The 26,440-nt window shown below is 40.0% G+C and overlaps 1 protein-coding gene across 1 annotated transcript; it reads left to right on the forward strand.

Annotated features, from left to right (window-relative positions):
- Window positions 1-714: 714 nt before the first annotated feature.
- On the forward strand, window positions 715-26,440 carry DNAAF5 (dynein axonemal assembly factor 5). Its single transcript, XM_021539846.2, has 13 exons — window positions 715-1,333; window positions 1,955-2,139; window positions 3,182-3,306; window positions 3,737-3,852; window positions 7,799-8,031; window positions 10,443-10,655; window positions 12,790-12,933; window positions 16,804-16,972; window positions 19,604-19,751; window positions 21,992-22,142; window positions 23,455-23,611; window positions 24,769-24,960; window positions 25,453-26,440. The coding sequence occupies exons 1-13, from the start codon at window positions 715-717 to the stop codon at window positions 25,590-25,592; spliced, it is 2,592 nt and encodes an 863-aa protein (XP_021395521.2). The 3' UTR covers window positions 25,593-26,440.

Genomic DNA, 26,440 nt, shown 5'->3' on the forward strand with positions numbered 1-26,440 from the left:
CTTTCTCCGTGTTTCTTTCCCTGTCCTTTTCCCCGTGTCCCTATCCCTATCCCTGTCCCTGTCCCTATCCCTATCCCTGTCCCTAACTCTGTCCCTGTCCCTTTCCCCCTGTCCCTTTCCCCCTGTCCCTGTCCCTTTCCCTTTCCCCCTGTCCCTTTCCCCCTGTCCCTTTCCCCATGCCCCTTTCCCCCGTCTTTGTCCCTGTCCCTTTCCCCTTGCCCCTTTCCCCCTGTCCCTATCCCTTTCCCCCGTCCCTTTCCCCATGTCCATGTCCCTATCCCTTTCCCCCTGTCCCTTTCCCCCTCTCCATGTCCCTGTCCCTTTCCCCCCTGTTCCTTTCCCCATGTCCATGTCCCTGTCCCTTTCCCCCTGTCCCTTTCCCCATGTCCATGTCCCTGTCCCTTTCCCCCTGTCCCTTTCCCCATGTCCATATCCCTGTCCCTTTCCCCGTCCCTGTCCCTTTCCCCCTGTCCCTGTCCCTGTCCCTTTCCCCCTGTCTCTGTCCCCCTGTCCCTTTCCCTGTCCCTTTCCCCCTGTCGCTGTCCCCCTGTCCCTTTCCCCATGTCCATTTCCCTGTCCCTTTCCCCCTGTCCCTGTCCCTATCCCTGTCTTGGCGCCGTCCCCCGCGCACTGCCGGGCACGGCCGTAAAGCGCGCTCCGCCGTCGCAAACGCCCGGCGCGTCCCTGGCGACGCGGCCGCCGCGGTGCCGGAACATGGCGGCGGCCGGGGCGGCGAACGGGGCGGCAAACGGGGCGGCGAACGGGGCGGCGAACGGGGCGGCGAACGAGGCGGCAAACGAGGCGGCAAACGAGGCGGCAGCCGAGCTGTCGCAGGCGCTGGCCCGGCCCCTGAGCGTGCTCCAGCAGCCCGACTGCGGCCGGGCGGCGCGGCTGCGGGCGCTGCAGGACATCGGCGCCCAGCTGAGGGCCCGGGCGCCGCCGGGCGCGGTGCTGCAGGAGGTGTTCGCGGCGCGGCTGCTGCGGCCGCTGTCGCGCTGCCTGGCGGGGGACGCGGCGGAGCGGTGCCGGGAGCTCGCCCTGCAGCTGCTGCGCCACGGGCTCGGCCAGGGCGAGCGGCCCTGCGAGGCGCTGCCCGTGCTGCTGCCGGCGCTGGCCCAGCGGCTGTGCCCGCCGCAGGGCGCGGAGCCCAGCGAGGAGCTGCGGCTCGGCCTGGTGCAGCTGCTGCGCCTCCTGCTGCAGCGCTGCGGCGCCGCCGCCGGGCCCTACCTCGGCGACATCGCCCGCGTCCTCCAGGCCACCCTGCTGGACCACTACGCCGAGGTCAGGCGGGAGAGCTGCGGCTGTGCCGTGGCCTGCGCCAGGGCCGTGCCAGGTGGGGCCGAGCACGGGCAGCGCTGGGAGGATGGGCTGGGGCCGAGGGAGGGATGCTAGGAGCGAGCAGGGATGCTCCTCCTCACGCCCTCACTGGTGTGTTCTGCTGGTGTTAGAGGGTCTGTTGGACAAGAGCCATGCCCTGAGTGAAGCTGAGCTGTTACGTGTGGGTAACACACGAGGAGGGGCTGGGGGAGGGTTTGTGGGCGGCGTTCAGCTCTGATACTGTATAAAGTTGAAGCTGCCTGCTCCATGAACAGAATTCATGGAGCAGGCAACATTCACAGCAACATTAGTCAGGTTGCTGTTCACAGTAGTAGAGAAATCATGTTGCTCCAGATCCATCACCCACACAGGGAAAGACATAGAATTACAGAACAGCATTAACCCCCCACCCCCCCCACCCCCCACAAATGCATTAGTCCATCCAAAATCATCTTGTACTGCTGGCCCAAACAACAGTTGGGTGCCTTGGATATATCCATGCTACCTAGAATCAGAGAGTACTTTGGGTTTGAAGGGACCTTAAAGATGATGTAGTTCCAGCCCTCTACCATGGACAGGGATCATGCCCATGATGGGAACTCACATGGCTGATGTTTCTGTCTTTCTGCCCTAACAGAGCACTTCCATATGCAATCAGAGTCTCTGATAAAACCCCTAATGCAGTCAATTTCCCACCAACACTACAGAGTTCGTGTTGATGTGATTCAGGCTACTGGAGTTGTGATACAATTTGGGAATGGAAAGTCTGTGGATGATGTCCTGTCTCATCTGGCCCAGAGGTTATTTGATGAGATTCCCAAGGTGTGCTTTTCTTATTTTCTCAGTATGTGTTTTAAATATGTTTAAAACCCATCCCCATGGCGTGGGTTTCTTGGTGTTTCCCTGCTTTTCCCCATGTTCAGCTATCTTGCATTCAGCTGTGATCTGTAAATATGTTTGTCATATTTAATCTGTCATGGCTTAATCCCAGGTGGGAATTAAGGACCACACAGCCCCTTGCTCACTCCCAGCTCTTATCACCTGTCCTGGCATTGCTGTTTGTGCAGCTCCTCACTAGCAGAGCTTGAGACACCCAAAAGTCCTTGACTTAGGGTAAACTCTGCTTAGCAACAAGTAAACATCAGTCTGTTATCAGCATTGTTCTCACACTAAATCCAAAAAATAGCACCATACCAGCTGCTAAGATGAGCTCTGTCCCAGCTGAAACCAGGACAATGTCCCACCCAGCTTGTATCAATTGTAATCTATCCCAAATCAATGCTGGTGATTATTGTCTAGTTCAGCAGGGTGTTGAGGATTTTGTTCTAATGGGTGTCTTCAATTCTGTCTTAAATTCTCTGTCACATCTCTCTGGACCTTTCTTCTCTAGCCTTTTCAGATGCTTAACAAACATGGTATGGAACCCTTTATAAGATGCAACTGAAGCAGTAATTTTAAAATTAATCTTTCCTTTCTAGTGAACAGAGAATATTGTCTTCTGGAGGTGTGCTTGGAAAGCTACAAATTCCCAAGAAATGTACATTTCTTAAATTCTCAGGAAGGAATTAACCATGAGAATTTAGTTTCTGTGTTAGATCTGTGTCTTGTCTTCCTCTCAGAGCTGTGCTTTTGTGCAGCAAACAGTCTAAGACTGACTAAGCCAGAGTAAAAAATGAGAATGTGATTCCTTGTGTGTTCCTTAAGATGCTTCCTGCAAGTGAGGAAATGCTGTAATTTCCTGTAATTTCTTCTGAGTGTATTGATGTGCTTTACCATGTCCTATATACAGAAAACAAATATTGTCTTTATTATTTTTCTGTTATGTTCATTACACCTTTAAAATAGTTTTTTTGTCTTCCTGTAGGTGCGGCATGCTGTAACAACTGTCATTGGAGAATGGTTGTTGCACCTACGAGACAGATACTCATATTTTCACAAATTGATCCCTCTGTTGCTTGGCAGCTTTACTGATGAAATTCCTGAAAATGCGTAAGAGGAACATTTAGTCTTTCCCCCCCCCGCTTAAATAGATGTCAAAGAAGTGTTCCTAAGTTCACAGATGTCTTGCTTGGTGGACAAAACCTCAATTTCTGCTTGTTAGTTTGTTTTTTCTTAGACTGAAAATGTTAGCATTGTCTTCAGTAACTTTTGTTATATTCTCCTTTCATGCTACATTCAATTAAATGTGAGAGAGACAAAGACAGGGCTGGACAGAGACAGAATTATCCCTTGGGAGAAGAGATCTCTGTCACTGAGTACGAAAGAAATATAAGCTCTCAATGTAATGTGCCTAGGTTAAGTGGCAGGAATTCTTCCAATCCTTCCAGCTGAACTCAAGCAGTCAGCTTTTCCAAAAGTCTCATTTTAAAGTGTTTTTATTTGGGGGAATGGTGGTATAAAACTCTTATTTTATATCTAGGAAACTGGCTTGGACTTACTGGGAAAAGATAGGCTTGCAATGGGAGAAAGAGAATGAAGAAGATTTGAAGGATAAGATGGATTTTAGTGTTTCACCATCTCATTATCCCAAAGGAGGTAAATGTTGCACTGAAAGTGGTTTTTTGCTTTGTGAATAATCTCCAACAGCTGCAGTGCAATACTGATAGCAGAGCAGGATGTGTAATATTCATTACAATATGTAATATTAATGTAGAGAGGTAGCACATATAAAATATATATGAAATTATTTAAATTATTAAATTTAAATTTTTAAAAGTGATTGTTCAGTAACCTTATTAATTTTTTTTTTTTGTTAATCTAAAAATTCATTTTGGAGAAAGTAAATGAGGCTGCCTATGCTGAAAAAAACATGAAGAAACGGGAGTAAGTTCTACATCAACCAGCAGCCAGGTGCACAATGGGCACAGAAATGACTGGAAAGAAATGGAGGAGAAAAGAACCCATGATCTAAGTCCTTGAATAATGAGTGCAGGTCACAGCATTAATGATCCAGATAACTGGTGCTGAAGAAAAAATTGCAATGAAATTATTTGAGACTTTTCTGTGAGACACTGGGATGCTCCCTAAAATCTGCCAGTATACATGAAAAATGTGGGAACATAGTAATTTCCTTTATTATACACAAAAACCCCAAAATATGCAGAATGGGTAGTTTACTTTTTAATACCCTATGATTTATAGGTGGTTTTCAAACATTGTGTTTGCAGTAGCTTGAAGCTTGTTTACTCCCTTGGGTTCACAAAGTTAATGTTTAAAAATATGCATATGGGAGTTGGGGAAGAGAGAGTTTAACTGGCCCATTTATTGATCTCAATACTCATATTTAACTGAACAAAAATTCTTTTGGTGTGAAGGAACAGGTTCATGCTTGACTTGTGCCTACATGACAATCACATCACAGAATACCCAGCAGCAAAATCCTTTCCATGACAGTGGGTTCCGGAGTTCTTTCTTCTTTGAAATTGCACTTCTTTTTTTTTGCTTTAAAGTTGTTTTACTCAGTAATGCTTGAATGAAAGGGGAAATGCTTCATAATGGTGATTGGTTTGACAGAACTGTTTAGCTTTGAAGGCAGGCAAGTTGATCTGTCATCCTTCCCAAGCTTTTTTCTTTCCTCCTTATTTTAGATATGATTTTACCTTAGGGGTTTGGAAATGCTGAAGAACGCTTTTACTTCCACTAGTCATGGCAGAAACATATTTCTTCTCCTGGCAGTCAGAGAATCTTTTAACAGACACAAACTAATGAACTTGAGTGTTTAAGCTCCAGTCACTTATTTTGCAATGACCATGATATAGTGAAGGTCATAAAAGGTATAATTTCATTGTCTTGGAACAGTGATTACCATTTGTACAGATGATGGGGTTACCTTGCTTAGTTTTGTCTAGGTGTGTGTTGTGGTTTGTGTGTGTAAGCTGTTTTGGGGCTTTTTAGAAAGTGACATGTACCAATTACTTCATAATTAAATGATATGTGATCTCCTAAATAATCTCCTTAGCACAATAAATATGCCTCACAAATTTGGGCAATATTCCAGCCCCACATTAAATTGAATTTTCATGCATTTTTCTTGGTAGAATGATGAAGTTAAGGCTTGAATGTGACATATATGTGTGTATTTATATATATGTGCACATACTTAAGAGTATTTTAAAGAAATGGCCTGATAATTTTGGATTTGAGTCACAAGTTAATGGTGACTTTTAGGTATCGTTTCTTGCTGTTTATCTGTACTTCCAAGTTGTATGTCTTATTAATAGTCAGTCTTGATGTGACAAGTAGAAGAAAAATCAGAGGAAAGGATGATTGGCTGCTTAATCCTACAGATACAAAACTTTATCAGAGACACTAATATACCTTATGTGTGTCCTACCACAGCCTGTGTATAGATGATTGTTCTTATCTGTGTCCTTTCTGTTTGCTCTCCACAAACATTTTGCTGGTTTGTTTTTTTGGGAGGAGGGTTTCTGTTGGGGTATTTTATTACTTTGCTGCCATTTCTTGTGACTTTAGTGTAGTGAAATATTTTTTTTCCAACTGCGAGTCTGTAGTACATTTTACTTAAGTAGCTTTGTCCAGCTGTCAGACTAATGGACCTGCCACAGGAGCCCTGCTTTGATCTCCCAGTGACAGATCCTGCAGGTCAGAGGGGACCAGAGGGGGACCTGGTGTCATCCAGGCACTGCTCAGCTTGCCCTGAGCCCCACACTCATTGCCTCAGGATACAGGTGCAGACAGTTTATAGCAGGGAAGTCTTTGACAGGAGTAGCTACAGGGATAAATGCCTGCATTTGAACATCTGAAATGAAGGAATTGCTGATAAAGAATGGTCCAAATTCTTCAAACAAAATTCTGCCTCAGGTCCAATAGGATGCCAGTCTGTATTTGCTGTCTCAAGTTGATTTCTTTATTTGACCTTTTGCTACTCATTGTCAGCTTTCATAATCCAGAATGTTTCCCCCATTGACAAAAGCAGCAATTCATGTCCTGATACTTGAATTTTATTTTTTTCCCTAGGTGGGTATTTCAGAGGTATTTTTAAGCCTTTTGTATCCTCAGATCATTTACTTTAGTCAGTTTTCCTTTTAGCATTTGTAGTTACACAGGCCAGTGCAGGATAATATCCTGAGACAGCTCAGTCATTTTCTTCTTGAGCATTTACAGAACTCTGTATCAGATATAAAAAATGCACTCACACATTCAGTGTCTTTTGACACCTTATAATGAATGATGTCTCTTTCTTAAAACACCGTGTGAACATTGTGAGTGGCAATTATGAAATTGTGCTTCTCAAAGAACAACTTTTCAGATTTTATTTGTATAAACACATACAGTGTTAAGAAAAGAAAGTAGACCACAGGAAAGAAATCTCTAAAAAAGTTTGTTGCTGTTTTTTGGAAAGGGCTGTCACAGCTTTATCTGTAAAGTACAGAACAAAATGTTTGTTAGATGTTTTTGTTGTTGGTCAAGTTGCTCTTCAGATCTCAGTGATTTATAAATTAATTAACAAGTAAATTTAATGATTACTGAGACAGTACAGTGGGTATTTGTTGGGAAATGTGAGTTGGTTAGTTATCCAAAAATCTGCATCCTTTGCTGAGGCAGGGAATATGTATTTGTAACACTTTTGGGTTCTGTTAGAAATCAAAAGATAACTGCAAAAACTCACTTTCCACAAAGTCATTACAAATTAAATTCAGTCTTAAGAAAAAAAATATATCCCCTCCAACTCCCGTATCATAATTTTAAATTTATTATTCCATTTTTGAAACATTGAAGAGGCACTTCAGTGAGCTGCTTCTCCTAGGAAAGCCTTAGAAAGGAGATTATATAATAGCTGTGATTTTCAAAACACTGTCAATTCATTGGCCTGATCTGTTACATGGCATCTGTACAAGCCATAATTCTGTGCCCTTTCTGCCTTCAATTTGCCAGATCCACTTTGAACCTTTTCCTTTAGAGGGCACAATTGACACTGTCTGTTTTACTGCAGCCCATGTCTTCTGTACTGTTTGTGCCTTCTACCTTCTTTCCTCCTCCAAATTATATTCAGCTCAGCATTTGCGTGCAGAAGTCTATCTTCTCTTTATCTTTGTGTGTTTCAGTTTATTTTTCATGGGATTTGTGTTGCTATCAAAATTAAAAGTGAATTATGTAGCTGTGTTTTCCAAAGTGGGTAAAGACACACATTCGTTTCAATTCTCTTTCTCTTCTTCTTCTGTAAGCATTTTAAAACATGAAATCTAAATCACCATCCAATAATAAATACATAAATGTTCCAAGAGCTGTGTGGAGTTTTAATTCTCCAATATTTAATTCTGCAATTTTATTTCTGCAATATATATTGCAAGGAAATGCAACTTGCACAGATAAATTCCTCAGCAGCATTTGGAGTATTTTGTTCTGTGCTGAAGCAGACACCCAGAGCTCTTACCGTGCAGCTTTTAAACTTTTCTGAGATTTTTATACATGGACTTTTCCTTTGATATTTCTTTTTGGGTTATTTTTTTTTTTTTTCTAGAGACTCGACCAGGACTGGGTTGTCGGGAACTTGTGTCGAGAAACCTTTCCAAAATTCTCCCAGGCCTCTGTCATGATATCACAGACTGGCTTGGAAGCACAAGAATCAAAGCATCCCAGCTCCTGTACACGTTATTGCTGCATGCAGAGGATCACATCACCCAACACATGGAGCTGCTGCTGAGAACTTTGTACCAAGCATGCTCAGATGAAGAAAGTGAAGTGGTCAAAAATGTAAGTTTGATCTGTTAAAGTAGCTGTTGTACACTGAATAAAAATTTTATAGTCTTCAGTCTGTCTTCTGAAAGTTGACTTTACCTTAGGTCACTGGAAATTGCCCACGAGTGAAGGATCAGGCTCAGGTTTATATGATGTTAAAACATGTGCACATTATACTTCACTTATCTATTAAAATAAATGTATTCCTCTATTACTGGTATGAAAACCAATAGTAAAGTTATTTAAATACTGTTTAGTTTGTATGCCAACTCCATGAAGCATTGATAATAATCTCTCTGAAAACTATAAGCAGTGGATTAAAGTGTAAAAGCCTTGGGGCAACAAATTCAATGTAAAAAAATGTGCAGGTCATGCCCTTTCAAGTTAATTTCACTTACCTCCCCCTTCTCCATAATCCAACCATATATTGAGGTATGTTTATTCCATGTGATACCCATATTCAGTGTTTGAATCCTTGACTTAATGCTTGAAAAATGCAGGGCGGGGGGGTTGTGAGAAAGAATTAGTTTGATTTTTACTAACACTTGATTCTTTCAACACTTTGATCAACAAACCAGTAAAGCAGATGCATTTGAAGACATGAGATAAATTTAGCAAAAGAAAGACAGGTGGTATAAATGCTTTTACAATTTTAAGATAAAATCTTATGTTCCTGTTTCTACACAAGGAAGAGAACATATGTATAACAAAACTATATCTATATAACTTACTTTAAAGTTACAAATTTTATTGCTTTGGGAAATTGGAAGAATGTGTTCTGCTTACTGGATGCAGATAGTCCAACCCTAAATCAGGCTCTTCTTTAGGTTCCTGCTCTCAGCTGGGCTATAAGAAAACAAGTAATTAAGACAGTAAGGCTATGTAACTCTGCTGTCCTGTCAAATTTCCTATCAATTGCTTATTGCTATAAATCTAAATTCCAAAGTATGTGTTCAAGCAGCACATTAGCTGTCCCTTGCCTTTTATTGACTGTACTTGTCTCTTTCTTGGAATTCCACCACTAATCTTCTCACAGGTGCTTCCAAGAGATTTATTCCCAGTTAGGAGATGATATCAGTATTTAATTGTGCTTTTCTTTGTGCCAAACATAAGAATTCAGCAACTTTTGGTTTGGGATGCCTTTTGTCTCTTAGTGATGCAGTTTCCCAGGGTACTGTGATAACCTCCTCTAGTTGGTCACCGTAGGAACCTATTTCAGAGCAGCCACCAACTTGGAAAATGTCCATGTCTTTCTCCAGTCTAGCAATACCAAATGAGACCCTTGCAATTTTTTTTTCACTATTAAAGTGAGTAAATTGATCCATACAAATGTATGAAATCATATTTTTGAACTCTTTAGCTGTATTGTCCAGTTTTCAGACCATTGAGTCTTTTTCTTTCTCTATGGCAAATATGGAGGAGAATGGAGTTTACATCTACACAGAGGCTGTTATAAGTCCTTTGAGTCCTATCTTTGTGAACAGAAACAGCTCTATACAGTGCAGACTTAAACTGTGCTCGTTACTATGTGCTTCTATTGAGACAAAAAACACTAGCATGATTCAAGTATTAATTAGGTGCAAAAAAAGAAAAAAAGTCATAGCTAAATCACTAGACTATAAATGATAGAGAAAGGGAGACAAGCTTTCATCTTTGGAGAAACGAGCCAACCATTACATCCGTGGGACTGGAAGAAGTGTTCCTGTTGCACAGGTAGTGCTGCAGAAATTGATTGTTTCTGTATTCATGCACATGATTGTAAACATTGGGCATCAGTCAGGCAGTAAGCCCTGGTGTGGTGGTATTTCATGTGGAATTCAACATCCTAATACAACTGCAAGGCAGGAATGGGATCAGAGGGTGTCACTGTCATGGGGGAACACACAGTAATTTAAGCCTTTCAGTTAAAGAAATAAGATGGAAAGTAGTGGGCAGTTCCCCCATGGCATTTCTTCCACACTTAACCAGAGCTGTAATGTCAGCTTCAAGGTATAGTACAGTAACAAAAAATTCCTCCTTCCATTTTTTATAGTTGCAGCTTTTAATAAACAGGGTGATGCATTAAGGGCAAGCCTCAGAACTGTATTTGAGGGACAAAGTGCTAAACCACTAAATGTGCAACATCTGGTTACTCCAAATTGGAAACTTTATTACAGTGAAGTTGTACACTTTGTTTCTGTGTGCTGCTTTCTCATGGAAGTCTGGTGTGGAGAAGAGTGCTTGTAATGCCTTATGTGTTTGCTGAACATGTCAAGAAAATTTCTTCATGCATATAATCATTACTGAGCAAGTGGAAAAGGCCTACAAGGCAACTGCTGAAGCATTTAAAATAACAGCTGGAATCATAAAAAGAAAAAGGCCATGATATGTTGAATGGTCTTTGTGTTTTCAGGAAAATCCTCAAGTTATTCCTGTTCTTTTTTCAGAGTGTGAAAGCAGCAGAATTGATTGGAACGTTTGTCAGCCCTAAGGTGTCTTTGAAGTTAATCACCCCAGCCTTTGAGCAGACACCCAAAGCCTCCTGTGTGATGGTTCTGGCTGCAGTGATTCGAGGTAGCCCAAAAGAAGTCTTACAGCCTCATGTGGCCCAGCTTGGCAACACACTGGCACAGGCTGGAGTCTGTCAGCGCTCCGAAGAGGTAAGGAAAGCTGCAAAACTCACAGCAGGATACAGGCTTTGACCAAACTACTTTTTCATTTATTCTCCCTAAATGTTCCCATTCCTATCCCTCCCTTGCACACTTGCCTCAGGATATAGTTGTGGACATGTGTCTGAGATAAAACAGGAGCTTCCCCATTCTTCCTGGGCTATGTTGTGGTCTCCTCGGCAATCTGCTGCTTTCAAAAGCTTACCAACAGTACATTCTCTCAGCAGATGTAGGTTCAGGTTTGAGGACTGCTGTGAAATACTTCATCTAGTGGTAAGAAAATGAAGAGGCAAGGCAGGCAGAGAAGCAGCTGTTTAGTAAGTACTGGACTAACAAAGGACTACCCTGGCTGGTCCTGAGGTAGAGTTTAACCCATGGTTTGAAATTCTTTGTGTTCACATCCAAACAAGATGATGCACATCAATCCTCATCAGTCAAAATGACTGAAAATTTATTATAGTCTATTGTAATTAGTATGTCAGGTTTCCCAAGATTTCCTCTTAATGTTATCTGATTTTTGTTTTCTGTTCTTAGTTTTCATTTTAAAAGGCAGGTGCCAGCACTTTATGTGTATATTTAGGAGCATGTTTTACAAACTTTTGGGCTTGGTTACTTCTCTTTAAGTGAAAGTCTAAAGGAAGACCTTTATCAACTAGAAGTTTACTTTCAAGTGCATTGTTAGGTAAATTATTATTACTCATTGTTAGCTGAGCCCAAAGACCATTTTTATTTTAGCATTTGAAGAATATTCATTGACTGCTATGTAAGGAGATGAGAGATTCTCTTAAATACACAATGGATATTTTTTAACCTGCAGGATTTTTTTTTCCTTCCCATGTTCAAATATAGAAATAGATCTGTTAGAGATGCACAAGAGGAATCCCTGTAGTTTTCCCCACAAATGAAATCCTGGCTTTCATTCCACCAGAAGTTTGTTGGACCTCTGCTGTTAAGATGACCAAAAAAGGGCCAGTGCTGTGCCTTGAGGAACCCTGACTTCATGTCAGATGTAGGCTTCCCTTAAAGCAGTTACTCATGTGTGCAGACTGAATCAGGCCTAATTGTCTTTTTGAGCCAATGTAAGAAATACATTTCAAGTTCTTCCCTCATTAGGTTTCTTCCCTAATGGAATATGTACCAGTGATGCAGGAATTAACCTTAATCTTCATGAAGCCTGTGATGATTAGGAGCTCATCTAAGTGGAAGCACTATAACCTGATTGTTCAAATAACAATTCCCTGAGGTATAGCTGCAAAGTTGCTATGAGGTTTAGGCTTACCACTTCCATTTGGCATTGGCTCCAGGAGTCAGATCCATCTGCAGCTGAAAGTGTGGCAGAATTGTTCCAGCCTTTAGTCTTGGAAAACAATCTCTATTTTAGCCAGCAAATGCTGCACAGACACTGTTTAGCTAAGGATTGACCATGTCCATGAGATTAATAACACTTATGGCTAACTTATTCCTAGACTCAATTTATTTTTTAGGAGTAAATTTGTAACAATGGCCCCTTCTGTTCCCTGACAGCTTCATGGATATCTGATGCACTTTATCACAGAAGTCATGGCAAACTAACTGACAACAGTATTGACTTGAACTGGTATCAGTTCGATCAAGATAACATGAGCTATATGGCATCAAATGAGATAAATTGGCTGAGATAAAAGCAAAGGCTCAGGGTTTTTTTTTTAGGTTATGTATTTAACTGTCATTGTTCATCCAAGGCAGTCAAACATGGAATAATATTTCAAAGAGTTGTAACAAATACGTTATTAATTAACAAATTGCACTTGAGAAAGAGAAAGTACTATCAGCAAGCACTCCAAAATGCTTTTATGCTTTTATTCACCAGTGGAACCATAGTATGATTAAGAGCAGGATCATTTATTTTGTTAACAGGACAAGGTAAACACAAACAAACAGAGTGGGAGGAAGATTATATTGTATTCTGTAAAAAGTAGAATATAGGTAATTAGAAGAACTAACATGAAATTATCAATATATTACCAATGTAAGGGATTATACAGTGCTCAGATTTAATTACTGTCATTTCCCATATTTCTCCTTTAAAGAAAAACATCTATTTGCTAAGAAAACATAATAAATATGTGCTTTTATTAATAAATAGGTCTTTTATATGGAGCAGCTGCTTTATTGTGTACAAGCATTGATTGAAGTGTGCCAGGACGACTGCAAAGAAATTAGCTTACAATTAATGAAAGTTTTGGTAACCATAATGGCAATACCATCTTCTCAGGACCTTAAAGAAAAGGTAAACTATGAGCTGGTTTAATATTTTGTTGTGTTTTTGTGTTTTCATATTGATAAGACACTTTGTGGAAACACAGCCATAATTATTTGTCGGGAGTATTGGTGGCTAGTCTGAGATTGTGCACCTCTGACAGTACAGACTGTACATGGTTAGTACCAGAATTAAGTCTAGAGTTGGATTTATAATTTGGGACAGCAGAGCCTGGAGAATTATGTTTTTTCATCACTTTGATTAAAAGCTCATAGAGTTAAAATACATTCTGTTTCCAGAAAAGGCTCTGGAATTCAGTTTTATTTTGTGGTCAAAAGCATTAAGTATAGGTCTGTAGCTGCAGTTAAAACTATAATTTTCTTTTTCTGTGAGTGTGTTTAGGTTAAGTTTCAGAATAGATTGCTTGAGGTGCATTACTGGAGTATGGGAATCTTGGAGCTGGATGGGAGCAGCCAGTAGAGCACTTTTTTTGGGTGGGTGTTAACCACCTGTCCACAGTTAGGTAAAGTTCCAGAACAAGAAATGTCCAAGATTTTATGTTTGTACTGGATTCTGCAAAGCCTTGGGCATGCTGGTGGCGCTGGTTGAACTGTTGATGTTTACCTTTTAGTGGATATAAGTCACTGTGAATGTTTGGTTATATGCAGGAAAAAACTGACATTTATTTTCTGACTCTTAAAGAACAATTCACTTAGAGGTCAAGAGTACTACTGGCCTTAAAATGTGATGGTTTCATAGTGTTTTTTTCATCTTTAGCCAAATATCAGCTTGATTTTACAGTAGTTGACCTTTTTACCTCCCCACAAAAAACAAAAGTTGAAATGTCACAGGAATGCTTTAAAATCAAGGACAGCTGTACATGCCCAGATAATAGATGAGCTTTTTTGGCTCAGCATTATCTCACCCCCTTATTTTACTCTTCCTCTCTCTTCCCTGAGCTAAATATCATATAAATCAGCGAGCCATCCTCATGCAGTACAATTATGACCTATCCCAGTTGTCTTTTTTCCAACACACACCTTAAGTGCAGTGGCTATTCCACTTCCTTTCCTCTTGCTCCCAGGCATGGTATTCCAAAGGCCTGTGTAGGATCAGTATTTATGGCCCCAGAGCTGACAGGCTGCCTCCGAGGAGGCGTTCACTCAGAAAGCTCTTTGGAAAGAAATAAAGTGGAACAAAGCTTGAAACAAGTATTGAAAAGACTTTGCAGGTCAAAGAGGGGTGGGATGATGATCTGTCTTATGGGAGTGGGATTTGGGGGGGTTTGGAGGTTTTGTTTGTTTGCTTGGGGGGGTTTTTTTAGGCAAAAAAAAAAAAAATCAGTCTGGGTAAGGCTTAGATGGATCTGGAATGTTTTGTGGTATCTTGCCTGTTTATTCCTGCAGTGGTCTATAAAGTCAGCAGTGTCCATTTAAAACCTTACAACTTCATACTCCTATGAAGAAAGCAGTTTCATGGAGATAAATCCTGATTTTCATAAATGGAAAACTTAATTTCCTGAGATTATTGAAGGTTTAAGATGTTCCTGCAGTTCCAGATGATTTTTTAAGTTGACAGTACTTTGGATGAGAATCCTTTTTCTCATTAGCCTTTCTTTCAGCTAGACACATACAAAATCTGGCAGTGAGATTACATAATTGCAATATTTCAAAATTGTCAAAAAGACAAATATGGCTTGAATTTTATTTTTTTTCTCTGGTTACTGATTATTCCAAAACTTCAAAGTGAGCTGTACAGCTTGGAGAAGGCAAGAAGACCCTGTTAGAATTGCTTAGGAACATGCAGAACAAAAGTATCACAGCTGCTGTATGACTATGAATTTTTTCTTCGGAAAAGAAATATGTATTGAGGCTCAAAAATTTTTGAGTATAAACATAAATTATTCAAAAAATTATATTATAAAACTTTAATTCAAGCTTTATTGTAAGGGGACAGAAGACCAGTGAGATAGTGGAGACCACAGCTGCTGTAACCTGGTGGTGAGCACTCAGGTCTGGCCTGATTTTTGTGTCCATTGTGTTTGTGGTTGCTGGGGGCTGAGGAAATGGACCAAGACCACCAGCTGAGCACAGCAGAGCCACAGGAGCAGGGTGGTCACAGCCCCAAGAGACTGAAGCTGTATCAGCTGGAGTCTGTCAGGCTTGATTTGAGCTTGTCAGGGATTTAACTGGTGACCTAAACATAAGGTTTTGTTTCATTACCAGTGTCCTGTGCCATCCTGGCTCTTCTTTCAGCACACTGATTATTAGCAGGAAAATGTTGTGTCCTTAGACTTGTTAGCTTTCAAATAGAGGAAAGAGAATCACCTTTGTTTTTATTTAACTGTGACATGTGGCTTAATGAGAAAATATGCATCAGTCTGCTAGCATATTTAATTTATTCTCTCTTCTTTTTGTTTTTAATTGCGTTCTTGAAACCATAGAATTTAGTTTAAATCATATGTGAACAATGTATTATTTTGTATATCTTGTTCAATGGAAAACAATCTTGTGTTTTATGTGTTATGCTGGGATTAAAAATGAGGAATAGTTTCTGTCCTGACACATTCTGTTTAATGTTACAATTAATTTACAAGTAACTAATATGTAAAATATTCATTTATCTGAGCTGTTTTGGCTGTCTGGCAGAATGCTTCCGTAAAGGAGAAATCTATTGTGCTTGAGGCAGGCAAACCTGCTTTAAGAGTAACCTTTGTCCTTAGCAAATCCTGATTTATTTATTTTTTTTCTTAGAATTCTCATTTATTTTCTCCACATCTGGTACTTCCATAAAAACATCTTTGTCTGGCAAGTGATTAGTCTGGAAGAGTCTAAAGGCCCTAGACATGTTTGAGCTAACTTGTGTGGTTGAGTTCAGCTTAAAAATATTAAAAATATGAGTACAATTTGTAGTTGTACTGCAGCACTGGAGTCAGATGATGTCACTGCCAGCACTGCACTCCATCTTTCCCTGCTGGAGCTGGCCCTGCTGGCAGCACATGTTATTCCTTAGTGAGGTTCCCAACGGTGCCTTGCTCCCCATCCTTGATTCACAGTCTATTGAAATCACCAAGGCTACAGATCCTGCTTCCAGCACGCTTTTCATCTCTTCCTTGGAGAAGTTTTATGCTTCTGGTAGGAGCCTTCAGGAACTGTAAAAGCAAATTTTCATTTGCTTTGAAACACATCTGCTGCAAGTGATTAGGAAGATCTACAGGCATCCTTGCCAAGCATGCTCATGTCTGGAATTCATTTAGTAGTTCTTTTTACATGTTTCATTTGTACATGTTTTATTTGCATGTCTCATAGGATAGTCTTAACTCTAAACATGAAGATATTTCTGATGTAACAGTGGGTTTTGGTACTTCTAAGCAACAGAAGTTGAGAATTTCAAAATGAGCCTGCCCAGCTACTACAAAGAGAGAGCATCTTTCATAATTAAAACTGGGGGGAGAAAGGGAAGAGGAGAAATGCCATGTCTTCTCTTACCTGCAACAGCAATAGTTTCTGGAAGCTACCATGGCTTGGGATTGTGAGAAATTCCATGTGTTTATGTTGTAAAGCATTCTTAAATTAAGGAGGAAAATCACTACATCTTTAAAACCACTAAGAGCCTTTTTTATGATGTGATTAGTTTTTGGATAGGTCTGCACATGGATTACAGACTCTCCTTTTGCTGTTAGATTGCTGTGTTCCTGATGATTTCATTTTGAAATCAGGATAAATGTTTCACTTCAAACTAAAGTTAATGGATGTAGTATAGACAGACATTAAATATCAGCCTTGATGGTTTAATAGAAACTATGAAAACTTTCCATGTCCCTTCTTTTCTTACAGAATGAGTTTTAAATGTTTGGGGGGTTTTAATGGTTTCAGTTAAGTATCCTCTCTGTTCTAACAGGTGGAGAAAACAATGTCTTCATTAGCTGCAGTGCAGCAACTGGAAAGTTTTCACTGTCTCTACAAGCAGCACATAATTCAGCTGCTGGAGTGGGCTGCAGTGTCGTGTGAAGGGTGGACCTGCTATTCCCCAGAAGTGTTGCAGTTCGAGGTCATTGCAACCCATTCAGGTACGACTTATTTAGTTCTAAAAAATAATCCAGTCAGGATCTCCACAGCCTGCAGACAGCTTGTGTTTTGTAATGAACAGTGTGATATTCAGAACCTTCACAAGAACATGATGGAAAGCAAAAGAAATGTTGAAGCAGCTCATATTCCCAAAGATTCTGTGGCTGCAGGGAGAATGCTAAAAGCACTTTAGGAAAATGCACTTTCAGGTGAATGAAAAAAGGTGAGGATTAAGGGGAGACAAATTGATGTAGCTTGTGTACAAAAATCCATCTTTTTATTCCATCTATTCACTAGTCTTTCAGAAGACACCACCTCTCTCTAACAAGCACGTGGCTGTGCAGAGGTGAGTGACACTCTGGTGTACATCTCACACTCCTTCAGTCCTGCACAGTGAGCTCTCCTCTGCCACAGCTGCCCTGCTGGCATCTGCAGCAGGGGACATGGTGACAGGCAGTGCTTTCCACCTAGACACCCATTTTAAGATTATTAAAATGAAAAGTCCTGTTTATATTAGTTTTTTTCCTTTCTGTTGGCTGTAACGAGTGTGGGCACAGTCACTTCATGAAGTATCACTGTGGCTACTGCACATTGTTAGATGTGGACAGGTATATTTTAAAGGAATGTATATTGTGCATTTAGTCTTTGAATCTCAAAAAAAACCCTCATCAAACCTATGTGAAGCACCCACTTGTTGGTTTGTGCAGCAACCAGCATAAGTACTTTTTTTTGGTTTTCATCTGTGGAAAGAACAAAAAGTTACTTCAGCACAAGGTTTGAGAGGCCAACTTTTCTGTATATTTGTGCTCCCATTTCCATGACTGAGGGACTTCTAGACAGTTGTCTCTGTTTTCCTTAATGCTAAATAAATCATCAATGTCTGGGCAAACGTTTTGGCTTGCACCCAACACTGGTAATATGCTATTGTCTGTGTTTTCTGTCTGACACAGCAGCTCCTAGAGCTATTTTTTTTTCTTTCTTTTCATTCCCACACATAATGTTGTTTTTAATCAATTTAATCAGCTTTACTCAATTCATAATTTGAGGTTTTTACTGTTTTTCAGGAGCAAATGCTTAAGCCGAAATTAGCAATGTAGTTTATTTTGTTTATTTTCCATCTGTTGAATTTGCTGTTATCAGTTTGATATAGTAGTAGTATCTTGTGAATGTCTCAGAACTCACATGAAGCAATGTATCTTGAATAAATGCTGTGAAAATAAAGATCTGTTTGTTGGCACAGACATTTAGCAAACTGCAGTTCAACACCCTGTATTGCTTCAGTCTAGACAGTGAAATTTGGGGTTTTTTCATTATTTTTTTAAACATTAAATTTCCAGATATTATTAAATGTTATTGAGCTTGTTTTGGAAGCTTGAATACTTCAATCTGTCCATCCCATGTGTGAGAAATATTCTTGTCATCATGAATACCAGTGTTGTGTCTCCTCTGGAAGGGTTTTCTGAGCTAGTGGAGTTGGATGGAATGTGCATCTTAAGGATGCAGAGCTGAAGAAGCTCCTAAAGGAAAGTAGTTTATTGCAAAAATAGAGCAGAAAGAGAATTCTACAGCAAGAAACTTGCAGAATAAAGCGTGTGTACAGTCTTTATGTACTCTTCCTCTTTAAAAGCAGACAGATGTTAGTCATTATAAAGGAGAAGGGCACAAATTTCCCTCAGTTGTGGGAAAATAACTTCTTAAAATATTGGGATAACAGCTTAGATTTTTGTTTGTTTGTTTATTGTTTAAATTTGTCACAGGATATGAAAATATTAACAAACTGAAGAGTTAATTTAGAAGATATTTTTATCTCAAGTATCTTCTAAAATACACCATATTTTGGATTATCTTATAAGATGAAAATAAGCATTATTTAAACAGGGAGAAGGAATGCTGCTGCAGTAATTGTATTATCCAAGTTTTGAAGCTAATCCTTTCAAACAGGCCCTTTCCTGTGCCTCTGGGAGTCATGAACATCTCAAATGCTGCATGTGGAAAAACTAGAAAGAAGAAAAGAGCGTAGTTAATGCTGCTGTGTCCAGAGGTGTGAGGGTCCTGCCAGATCCAGTGTAGTTTTTCATTAAGTTTAAGAAAACCAAAGCTTTGTGCATAGCCTCAGACTTGCAGAGTTACAAGGGGGAGCATTCAATCCTCCAGCCAAAATGCCCCCTGGTATTGACAGTCCCAGCAGCTCTGGGGTGTCATGGATAGAACCATTCCAGAGTCAAGAAACAACAGAATGGCTTGGGTTGGAGGGAGCCTTGAAGACTGTCAGGTTTCAATCCCTGCCATGGCAGGAGCACCTTCCACTATCCCAGGCTGCTCCGAGCTCCATCCAACCTGGCTTTGGGCACTGCCAGGGGTGGGGCAGCCACAGCTTCTGTGGCCAAATGTGGTACATCTATGCCAGGCTGGCTAAATGAGATGTGAGGAACTGATCTTCAGGCTGCCCTGGCTAAAACTGGGGATACCTGAGCCCGTGTCACATGGATACCTCAGCAGGTGCCATGCAAGAATGGGAGGCTAATGACTATTTTAACACCACTTGTATTAGAATTTTAATGCACTCATATATGAAACATCTAAACAGAACTTATTAGTATTCTGAAAAAAAGCCTTCTGTGTTTGTTTGCTAGGTTCTGTCATAGGTGAAGCTCTGGATGAGTTTATGCTGGTTCTGAAGACATGTCTCCAGGCAAACAGAGATCCCCAGATGCGGTTAAAGCTTTTCACTGTTTTATCCCAGTTGTTGCAGAAAGCAAGTGAAACCATCAATTCTCAGGGGTAAGTGGAGGTCTGATTTCACACAGCTATTTGAAAACTCCAGTGACATTAAGAATTAATGACCTTGGGAGTTATTTAACCCCTATAACCATCTCCATGTGAGCATGGCTGGAAGAAGAAAGACTTTCCCACCATCTTCTACAGCCTTTCTGGTTTTCTTTCCGTAATTAAAAAAAAAAAAAAATTGACTTCTTTCATATTCAGTTGAGAATAAATAAATACAGACAGCACAGACAGGGTACATCCTTTCCTGGAAATGACTGACTTTTAGAATTAAGTTACACAGATTCACAACAAGATCTGAAAATGGAAAGAGGGAGAAATTAATTGCATCAACAACAGCAAAAATAAAATTGTAATGGTAATGAGAGATAGTGTTGGGAAGTAATAGTCAGTTCCAGTTGCACTCTCATATTCACTGTTGTCAGTAATTTGTTTAGCTCCTTGAAATGGTTCTCGGAGTGTAGATAGGAAGGCTTTTGGTTATGCTAAACACAGTTGTGTGGTCACCTAATTGTGTTTGAGCCTGACATGACTGAGTCAGATAATTGCCAGATACTGTTTTACTGATTCTGTTTCAAGGCACCAGAACAAACATTCTCACAAATAGCACAGCACCATGGTTAACATAATACTGATGGAATTTACCTTTATGTTTTGACAGATTGTTTTCTCACTGCAGTTTAACAGAAGGTTTTATTAAAAGCAGAAGCAGCTACTGATCAGATAGCACAGACAGCTCAGAGCTGCTTTTAGCTTTGGAGCTGAAAGGAGATTTGGAATGATGATGATCATTAGTTTTATTTTTTTTCCAACAACTTTCTTTACAGAAAATTATTAGTGCTCAAAAATGTGTCTAAAATACCACATCTAAAGGGTTTTACAGATTTAGATGTGTCTAATGGGATGTCAGATTTCTTGTTATTACTTAAGTGCCATCTGCTGACAAGAAGCAGCAGTGGATGGATCTGTGACTTCTTCAGAGTCCAAGGGCTCCCTTGCCAAAAGGAAGCAGCAGCCAGGTGTATCTATTTCCACAATGTTGCAGGTGTGTGTCAGCACATACCTGAGTGCAGCTGCTTGTGCTTTAGTTGGGTAATACCTGGATAACAGGACTACCTGCAGCATGGATTCTTTTTAAAGCATTCCCTGGTAATTGTTAGTTGTTAACATGGACATGTTGTGTTCCCCCTGTGTCTTGGCACATCACTAAAGGGGCCACTCATTCACCCTGGCAGTGTAGGATTCTTTGAAAAGTCAACAAGAGCTTGTTGCCTCTGTAGCAAGCAGCAGGGTGGGGATGTGCTGTTTGGCTCTTGGGGGCTGCAGTTTGAACAAAGCCCTGAACTCAGTGGGACAGCCAGGGTGGGTTCAGTCTGTGTGCACACTGCCAGCTGCTCTGTAGGGCACAGGCACTGTGGATAACCTCAGCCTCAGACAGCCACTAATGCCCCTTTGGTGCAGCAAAGTATTAGTTAACTTGTAAGATCTGTATTTTTTCCTCTTAATCTGAGATTGTATGAGCTGTAAATAAATAAGTGTGAAGGAATCCTGCCTATTGTAATTGGTGACTCTCACAGCAACTTTTAGCATTATAAGAACCCATTGAATGGAGGAAGAGGAAAAAGCATCCGCAAAAACATCACAGATTTATGTGTTTGTAATAAAAAATCTTAGTGTGGGGACTGGCACCATCGGAAAATCCTACAGACATCTCATCTTTGGGGGAGACAAGCTTCTGAGCCAAGAGAGCTGAAATATTCTGTGTAGGCTCCCAGCTGTATCAGTGTCATCAATAGCATTCATATTTTTCACATTATAAACACTTTTCACTGGCCAGTCTCAAAGGGCCTCACAGATATTAAAGAATCCTCACAGCATTGCACAGGGTGTTATCTCCACTGCACAGACAGGGAAGGTGAGACACAGAGAAGGTAAGCAGTTTGCCAAGATTACACTGAGGCATGGTCATTGCCTGAAGTGGGAGAAAGTCTAGCCTCTCCTTTCTATGAATGTTAGGTATTTGTTTGAATATTATCTAGAAAAATTAAGTTGTGAAAGCTTATCACATACATTACAATCACATTGCCTCAGAAGATATTATTTATTTTTTTACTGAGTCTTTTTTTTTTCCCCTTTCTGCCTATGTTTCTATGAGAGAAAATTCTCTTTTACATCCTGTCAGTCTCTTTATCACTTTCTCATGAACCTTTATTTTGCTTTCTTATTTTTGGCTTCAGGCTGTTCCCTAGCTACCTTGAGACTGTGATAAAAGACATCCTGGCTCCTAATCTGCAGTGGCATGCTGGAAGAACAGCAGCTGCCATCCGTGCTACAGCTGTATTGTGCCTTTGGGCTCTCATCCACTGTGAAATGCTTTCACCAGAAGAGGTAAATTCTCTCTTTCTCATCCTTTGAAATCTTAGGCAGGAAAACAAAATAAATGCAAGGGGGGAAAAAAAAAGAATAAATCCCTAGGGCAAATAGTATTTTCAGAAGGACATACAGCCTTCATAATAAAATTCATTAATTGTAATTGATTGTTAATGACTGAAACAATCACTAGTGGAGGGATGATATTCTGATAAGAGATCTGAGGCCAGCAAAATGCTGAGGTGTAAAACTGAGTAGCACCAAATTTTGTCGATATTTTTTCCTAACAGATCATCAATTCTGTAGCCCAAGGTACTGACCACTGTGAACACAAGTATCTGGGTGCTTGATATTTCTGGACCTACAGGCAGAGCCTGTGCAGCAGCACTGGAGCCAGCAGGATGTGCTGTGCTGTCACATGGCAAAGACAAGTTGTCTGGTTGCCTTGGAGCCCACAGGTCCATTTAGGGGAAAAAAAAATAACATCTACAGATTCTGAGAAAGGACAGGAGGACTTGAAAAGGAACATGAAGAATATGTATAGACACTGGAGTGCTAGCACTTGAAGAGTTGTTACCCATCCCTGATAAAGGATTAATTGAAGCTCTGCGTGTTTTTGAAGCTTCTTTGCTAACAAAATTCGCATTTGGAAATTACGCACTGGAAATATGTTAAATACAAGGTCTTTTTTTAAAAATAAATTTAATTTAAATGTTATTAAATATTCACAGTCTTTAGTGTCTTTTAACAGACCTTAATTGAACAAAGTGCTTAGACACACATAACTGGTTGAGTTCACGTATACAGAAACGTTGATATCAGAAGCTACTGTTGTAGCTGAATATTTTTCTCTGAACCGGTGCCGTAATGCCGATTTGGCATTAAGGGATGATGTGAAATACTCGGAATTAAGTGGAATTCCGCAGCCGCCGGCGCATCCCGCCCGGCGCTGCCTGCTGGGGTCGGCGCGCCATCTGCCGGTTCTGTGCGAGCGCCCGGCTCCGCCTCTCCCAGGCTCGGCAGTTCGGGCTTTGTTTGTTTGTTTTCTAAAGGAGAGTAAGTTTTAAAGCTTTTACAAGCTTGAACATAAATATGAGTTACATAAAACTCATCTGTTTGTGTACTGAGTGTTCATGAGCTAGGTGACTGACTGGTGGATTTTAATTTTCCAAGCTAACGTAGAGGCAAAATCAGAGCTCTGTAACTTCAGGGATTTTCAGGGTAATGTTTATAGTAATTTTTTAACTAAGTAAACATATATCTGTCACAGCTAATGGTAAGTGCTGTAACAGTAAGCATATTTTTTCTATGCTTTTCCTATTAAATGTAGATCTTACAAGTGAAAGATGAGCTGATGCCCCAAGTTATTGCTTCCATGGATGAAGACTCTAAAATTACTCGACTGATGGCTTGTCGTATTGTTGATGTTTTTCTAAAAGTCTGTGGGAGGCAGTTTGATGCAGATAAATTTAAGAACACTTACACAGGTATGTGTGAAGGTTTAACAGACTTGGGGCGAGGGCATTGTTGGTTTGTTTGTGTGTTTTAATCAAGATTGCAATGTTGAGATTTGCGTTTTACCCAAAATGCCACAGTTTGCTCGACTTTTAAGGGCTTGGCAGAACCCAGCAATATTCTCAACATCATTATCCATCAGACCACTAGGTGGAACTTCACTCAATGCTTTGGTTTGTGCAGGGCTTGCCAGCAGCTCATCTGCATTGCTTCAGAGTTTGGACTATGTGAAATAATGTGCTAAGTATAGTGAGAGCAGAACAGTACTGCAGTGTATAAATGGAAGTCACATTGTTCTCCATGCTGTGTTTGAGAGCCAAGAGCAAGCCATTTCAGTGTGCCATAAATAGACCTGAATAGGTAGTGGGTTGGGTTTTTATCTTAAAAAAAAAAAAAAAAATCCAAAGAAGAAAACTCTAATCTAGAGTTTTATATTGCCAGTTAGAGCTTGGAGCTGTAATGCCTCCTAGGATAAAGTGCTAAACTATGAATCAGAAGTACAGACTATGCTTTGAGCCAGGTTTTGTGTTCTTATACAGACAAATAAATTTGGCTTTCCCTAACTTGGCATCTTAACAACCAATATTTTTTCTTATATGGCACACTAGAAATCTAACTACAAACATTTTTATTTTGGAGAAATACATGATCAGATAATTCTCAAAGTATATATGTCTTTCCATCTTGCATATTCACATAGTCTGCAGTGCAGTAATTCACTTAAAACAGTAATTTTTAATAATTTAATTAATTCCTATTATTTAATAATGTAATTAATATCTCATTAATAGAAACGCTGTGTTTTATAAAGTGTACAAATACTTAAACTCTGTACTTCTGTAATGCATAAATAGACATCCATAGTTTCTTGTTAGAAGAAGAGCTAGATAATGTTCAGTTAATCTAAATACTTCTCTGTGTGCCTTTTATTAATGTTTGGACAACATCATCCAATAACATGGAATGAGGAGGTTTTAGGACCAGTGCACACATGTATTCACTATGCTCAAAAGACAAAAATACATCAGAAATACAACAATAATTTGAATGTTGACAGAATACATTTGTTTTTTAAATGCAAAAGCCACCTCCTGTGTTCACAGAGCATTTTGGTTCTTGCTCCTTTCAGAGGTGTTAAAGCGTCTGGATGATGCCTCGTGTGATGTGCGGCTGGCAGCTGCTCACACCTTGGCTAATTGGTTTAAGTGCTTAAAGGACAGTGATGTGAAATCCTCAATGGAAGGTCATGTTGAGCTTCTGTACCAAGAGCTGTTGGTACATCTTGACGACCCAGATGAAAATCTCCAAAAAGCAGTCCTAGGTAAGAATTTCAGTCATATTTCAGTATATTTTTAACAATGTTTTTTAAAACATCATTTTGGGTGTCCATGAAAGCAGCACGTGCAGGTGGAGGATAACCCTGCCAGGCTGGAGCTCTCCTTTGGGTTTCAGTGGATGAGCTCTGACTTTTACCTGTGTGCAGAATAACGCTTTGCCCAGTGCTCCCCAGGGGAGGTAGCAGGGCAGCTGAACCTCCAGAGACTTTATTGATGGTGAACAGGATATGGAGCACTGCAGGTGTGACCATATCCCAGCCTGCAGGAGGGGCTCTCTGGAATTTATTAGCGTAGCAGCCTGTATTGAAGAACATAAATGTCAAAATACAGCCCTCAGATGGGGAGGGAGGAATTGTGTTGTCATCACTGCATCACTTATTTCCAGTTTCCTGGTTTGCTTTCAGCTACTTTGAGGGAACTTGAGTAGAGAAACACAAAGCAGCTACTGATTTATGAAACATATTTTTGTCTTACAGAAGTTTTAAAGGAAGGAAGCATTTTATATCCAGATCTGCTCGTGAGAGAAATTGAAGGTGTTGTACACAAGCATCAAACACCCATCTATTGTAATCAGCTGCTGCATCACATTCAGGCAGCCAAGGAATCAGCTTTGTGAATCACTGCTTAGGAAAATGATGTGAAATCTGTATGACTCGGATTGTCTTTGTATTTTTGTTTGCTTAAGAAAGGCTGAGCTGGAAATGGATTGTTTTTTCTTTGTAAATTCACTGTTGGTTCATTTGAAAGTGAAATTAGCACAATTCTATGTTCTTTGCAGTTTGAACAGTTCTTTGTATTTCCTAGCAATAAAACAATGTTTTAATTCACTTTGCATTGGTTTTTCAGATACAAGCTTTAAAGAAGGAATGTTTTTTCAGGGCTTTAATTTTTAGATTATTTAACAATGTAATAATTTAATGTCTGAGTTAACTAATGTAATACAGCAAGGATTCAGTCTTTCAAAAAGCATTTCAAATGGATGAAATCACACTTCACACCACAGGTATCTGGTGACCAGTTTTTTAAGGGGAAAAAAAGCAGCCAAACTTCTCTTTCAAAATGCAGCAAAATGTATAATGTTTTGAATATTTATATTTATGCTGATATAATAGGGACATAAGTGGTACTGAAATAATAGGTTTTATTTTTATTGTATTACATTTCATGACTGAATAAAGCTGAACTTTTTAAATTAATGTTTATACATGGGAAAAATCTGTTATTTTGTCATTTAGATTAACTGTATTTATATTTTTGTACTAAATATGTCATTTGCAGTTTTTACATTTATACCACTGTGCCTTGGAAAGCAAGCAACATTTCTGTGCATATTGCTTTGAAATTAAATTCTGTGACTTTAGGTTAAAGCTTGGTTTGTTTGGGGTTTTCTTCAGTAGCTTTGTAGTGTGTAAGTTTTGGTGTCATCTTCTATTCTCATCTGTGTAATAAAAAAAGGGAGCTCCA

The sequence above is a fragment of the Lonchura striata genome, chromosome 16 (genome assembly GCF_046129695.1).
Source record: "Lonchura striata isolate bLonStr1 chromosome 16, bLonStr1.mat, whole genome shotgun sequence".
Lineage (NCBI taxonomy): Eukaryota > Metazoa > Chordata > Aves > Passeriformes > Estrildidae > Lonchura > Lonchura striata.

Bases quoted from the DNA above. Each gene is read 5' to 3' on its own strand.
- DNAAF5 (XM_021539846.2), top strand. From the start codon at position 715: ATGGCGGCGGCCGGGGCGGCGAACGGGGCGGCAAACGGGGCGGCGAAC. The intron at 3,307-3,736 runs GTAAGAGGAACA...TTTTATATCTAG, and splicing joins GATGAAATTCCTGAAAATGC to GAAACTGGCTTGGACTTACT. The intron at 3,853-7,798 runs GTAAATGTTGCA...TTTTTTTTCTAG, and splicing joins ATCTCATTATCCCAAAGGAG to AGACTCGACCAGGACTGGGT.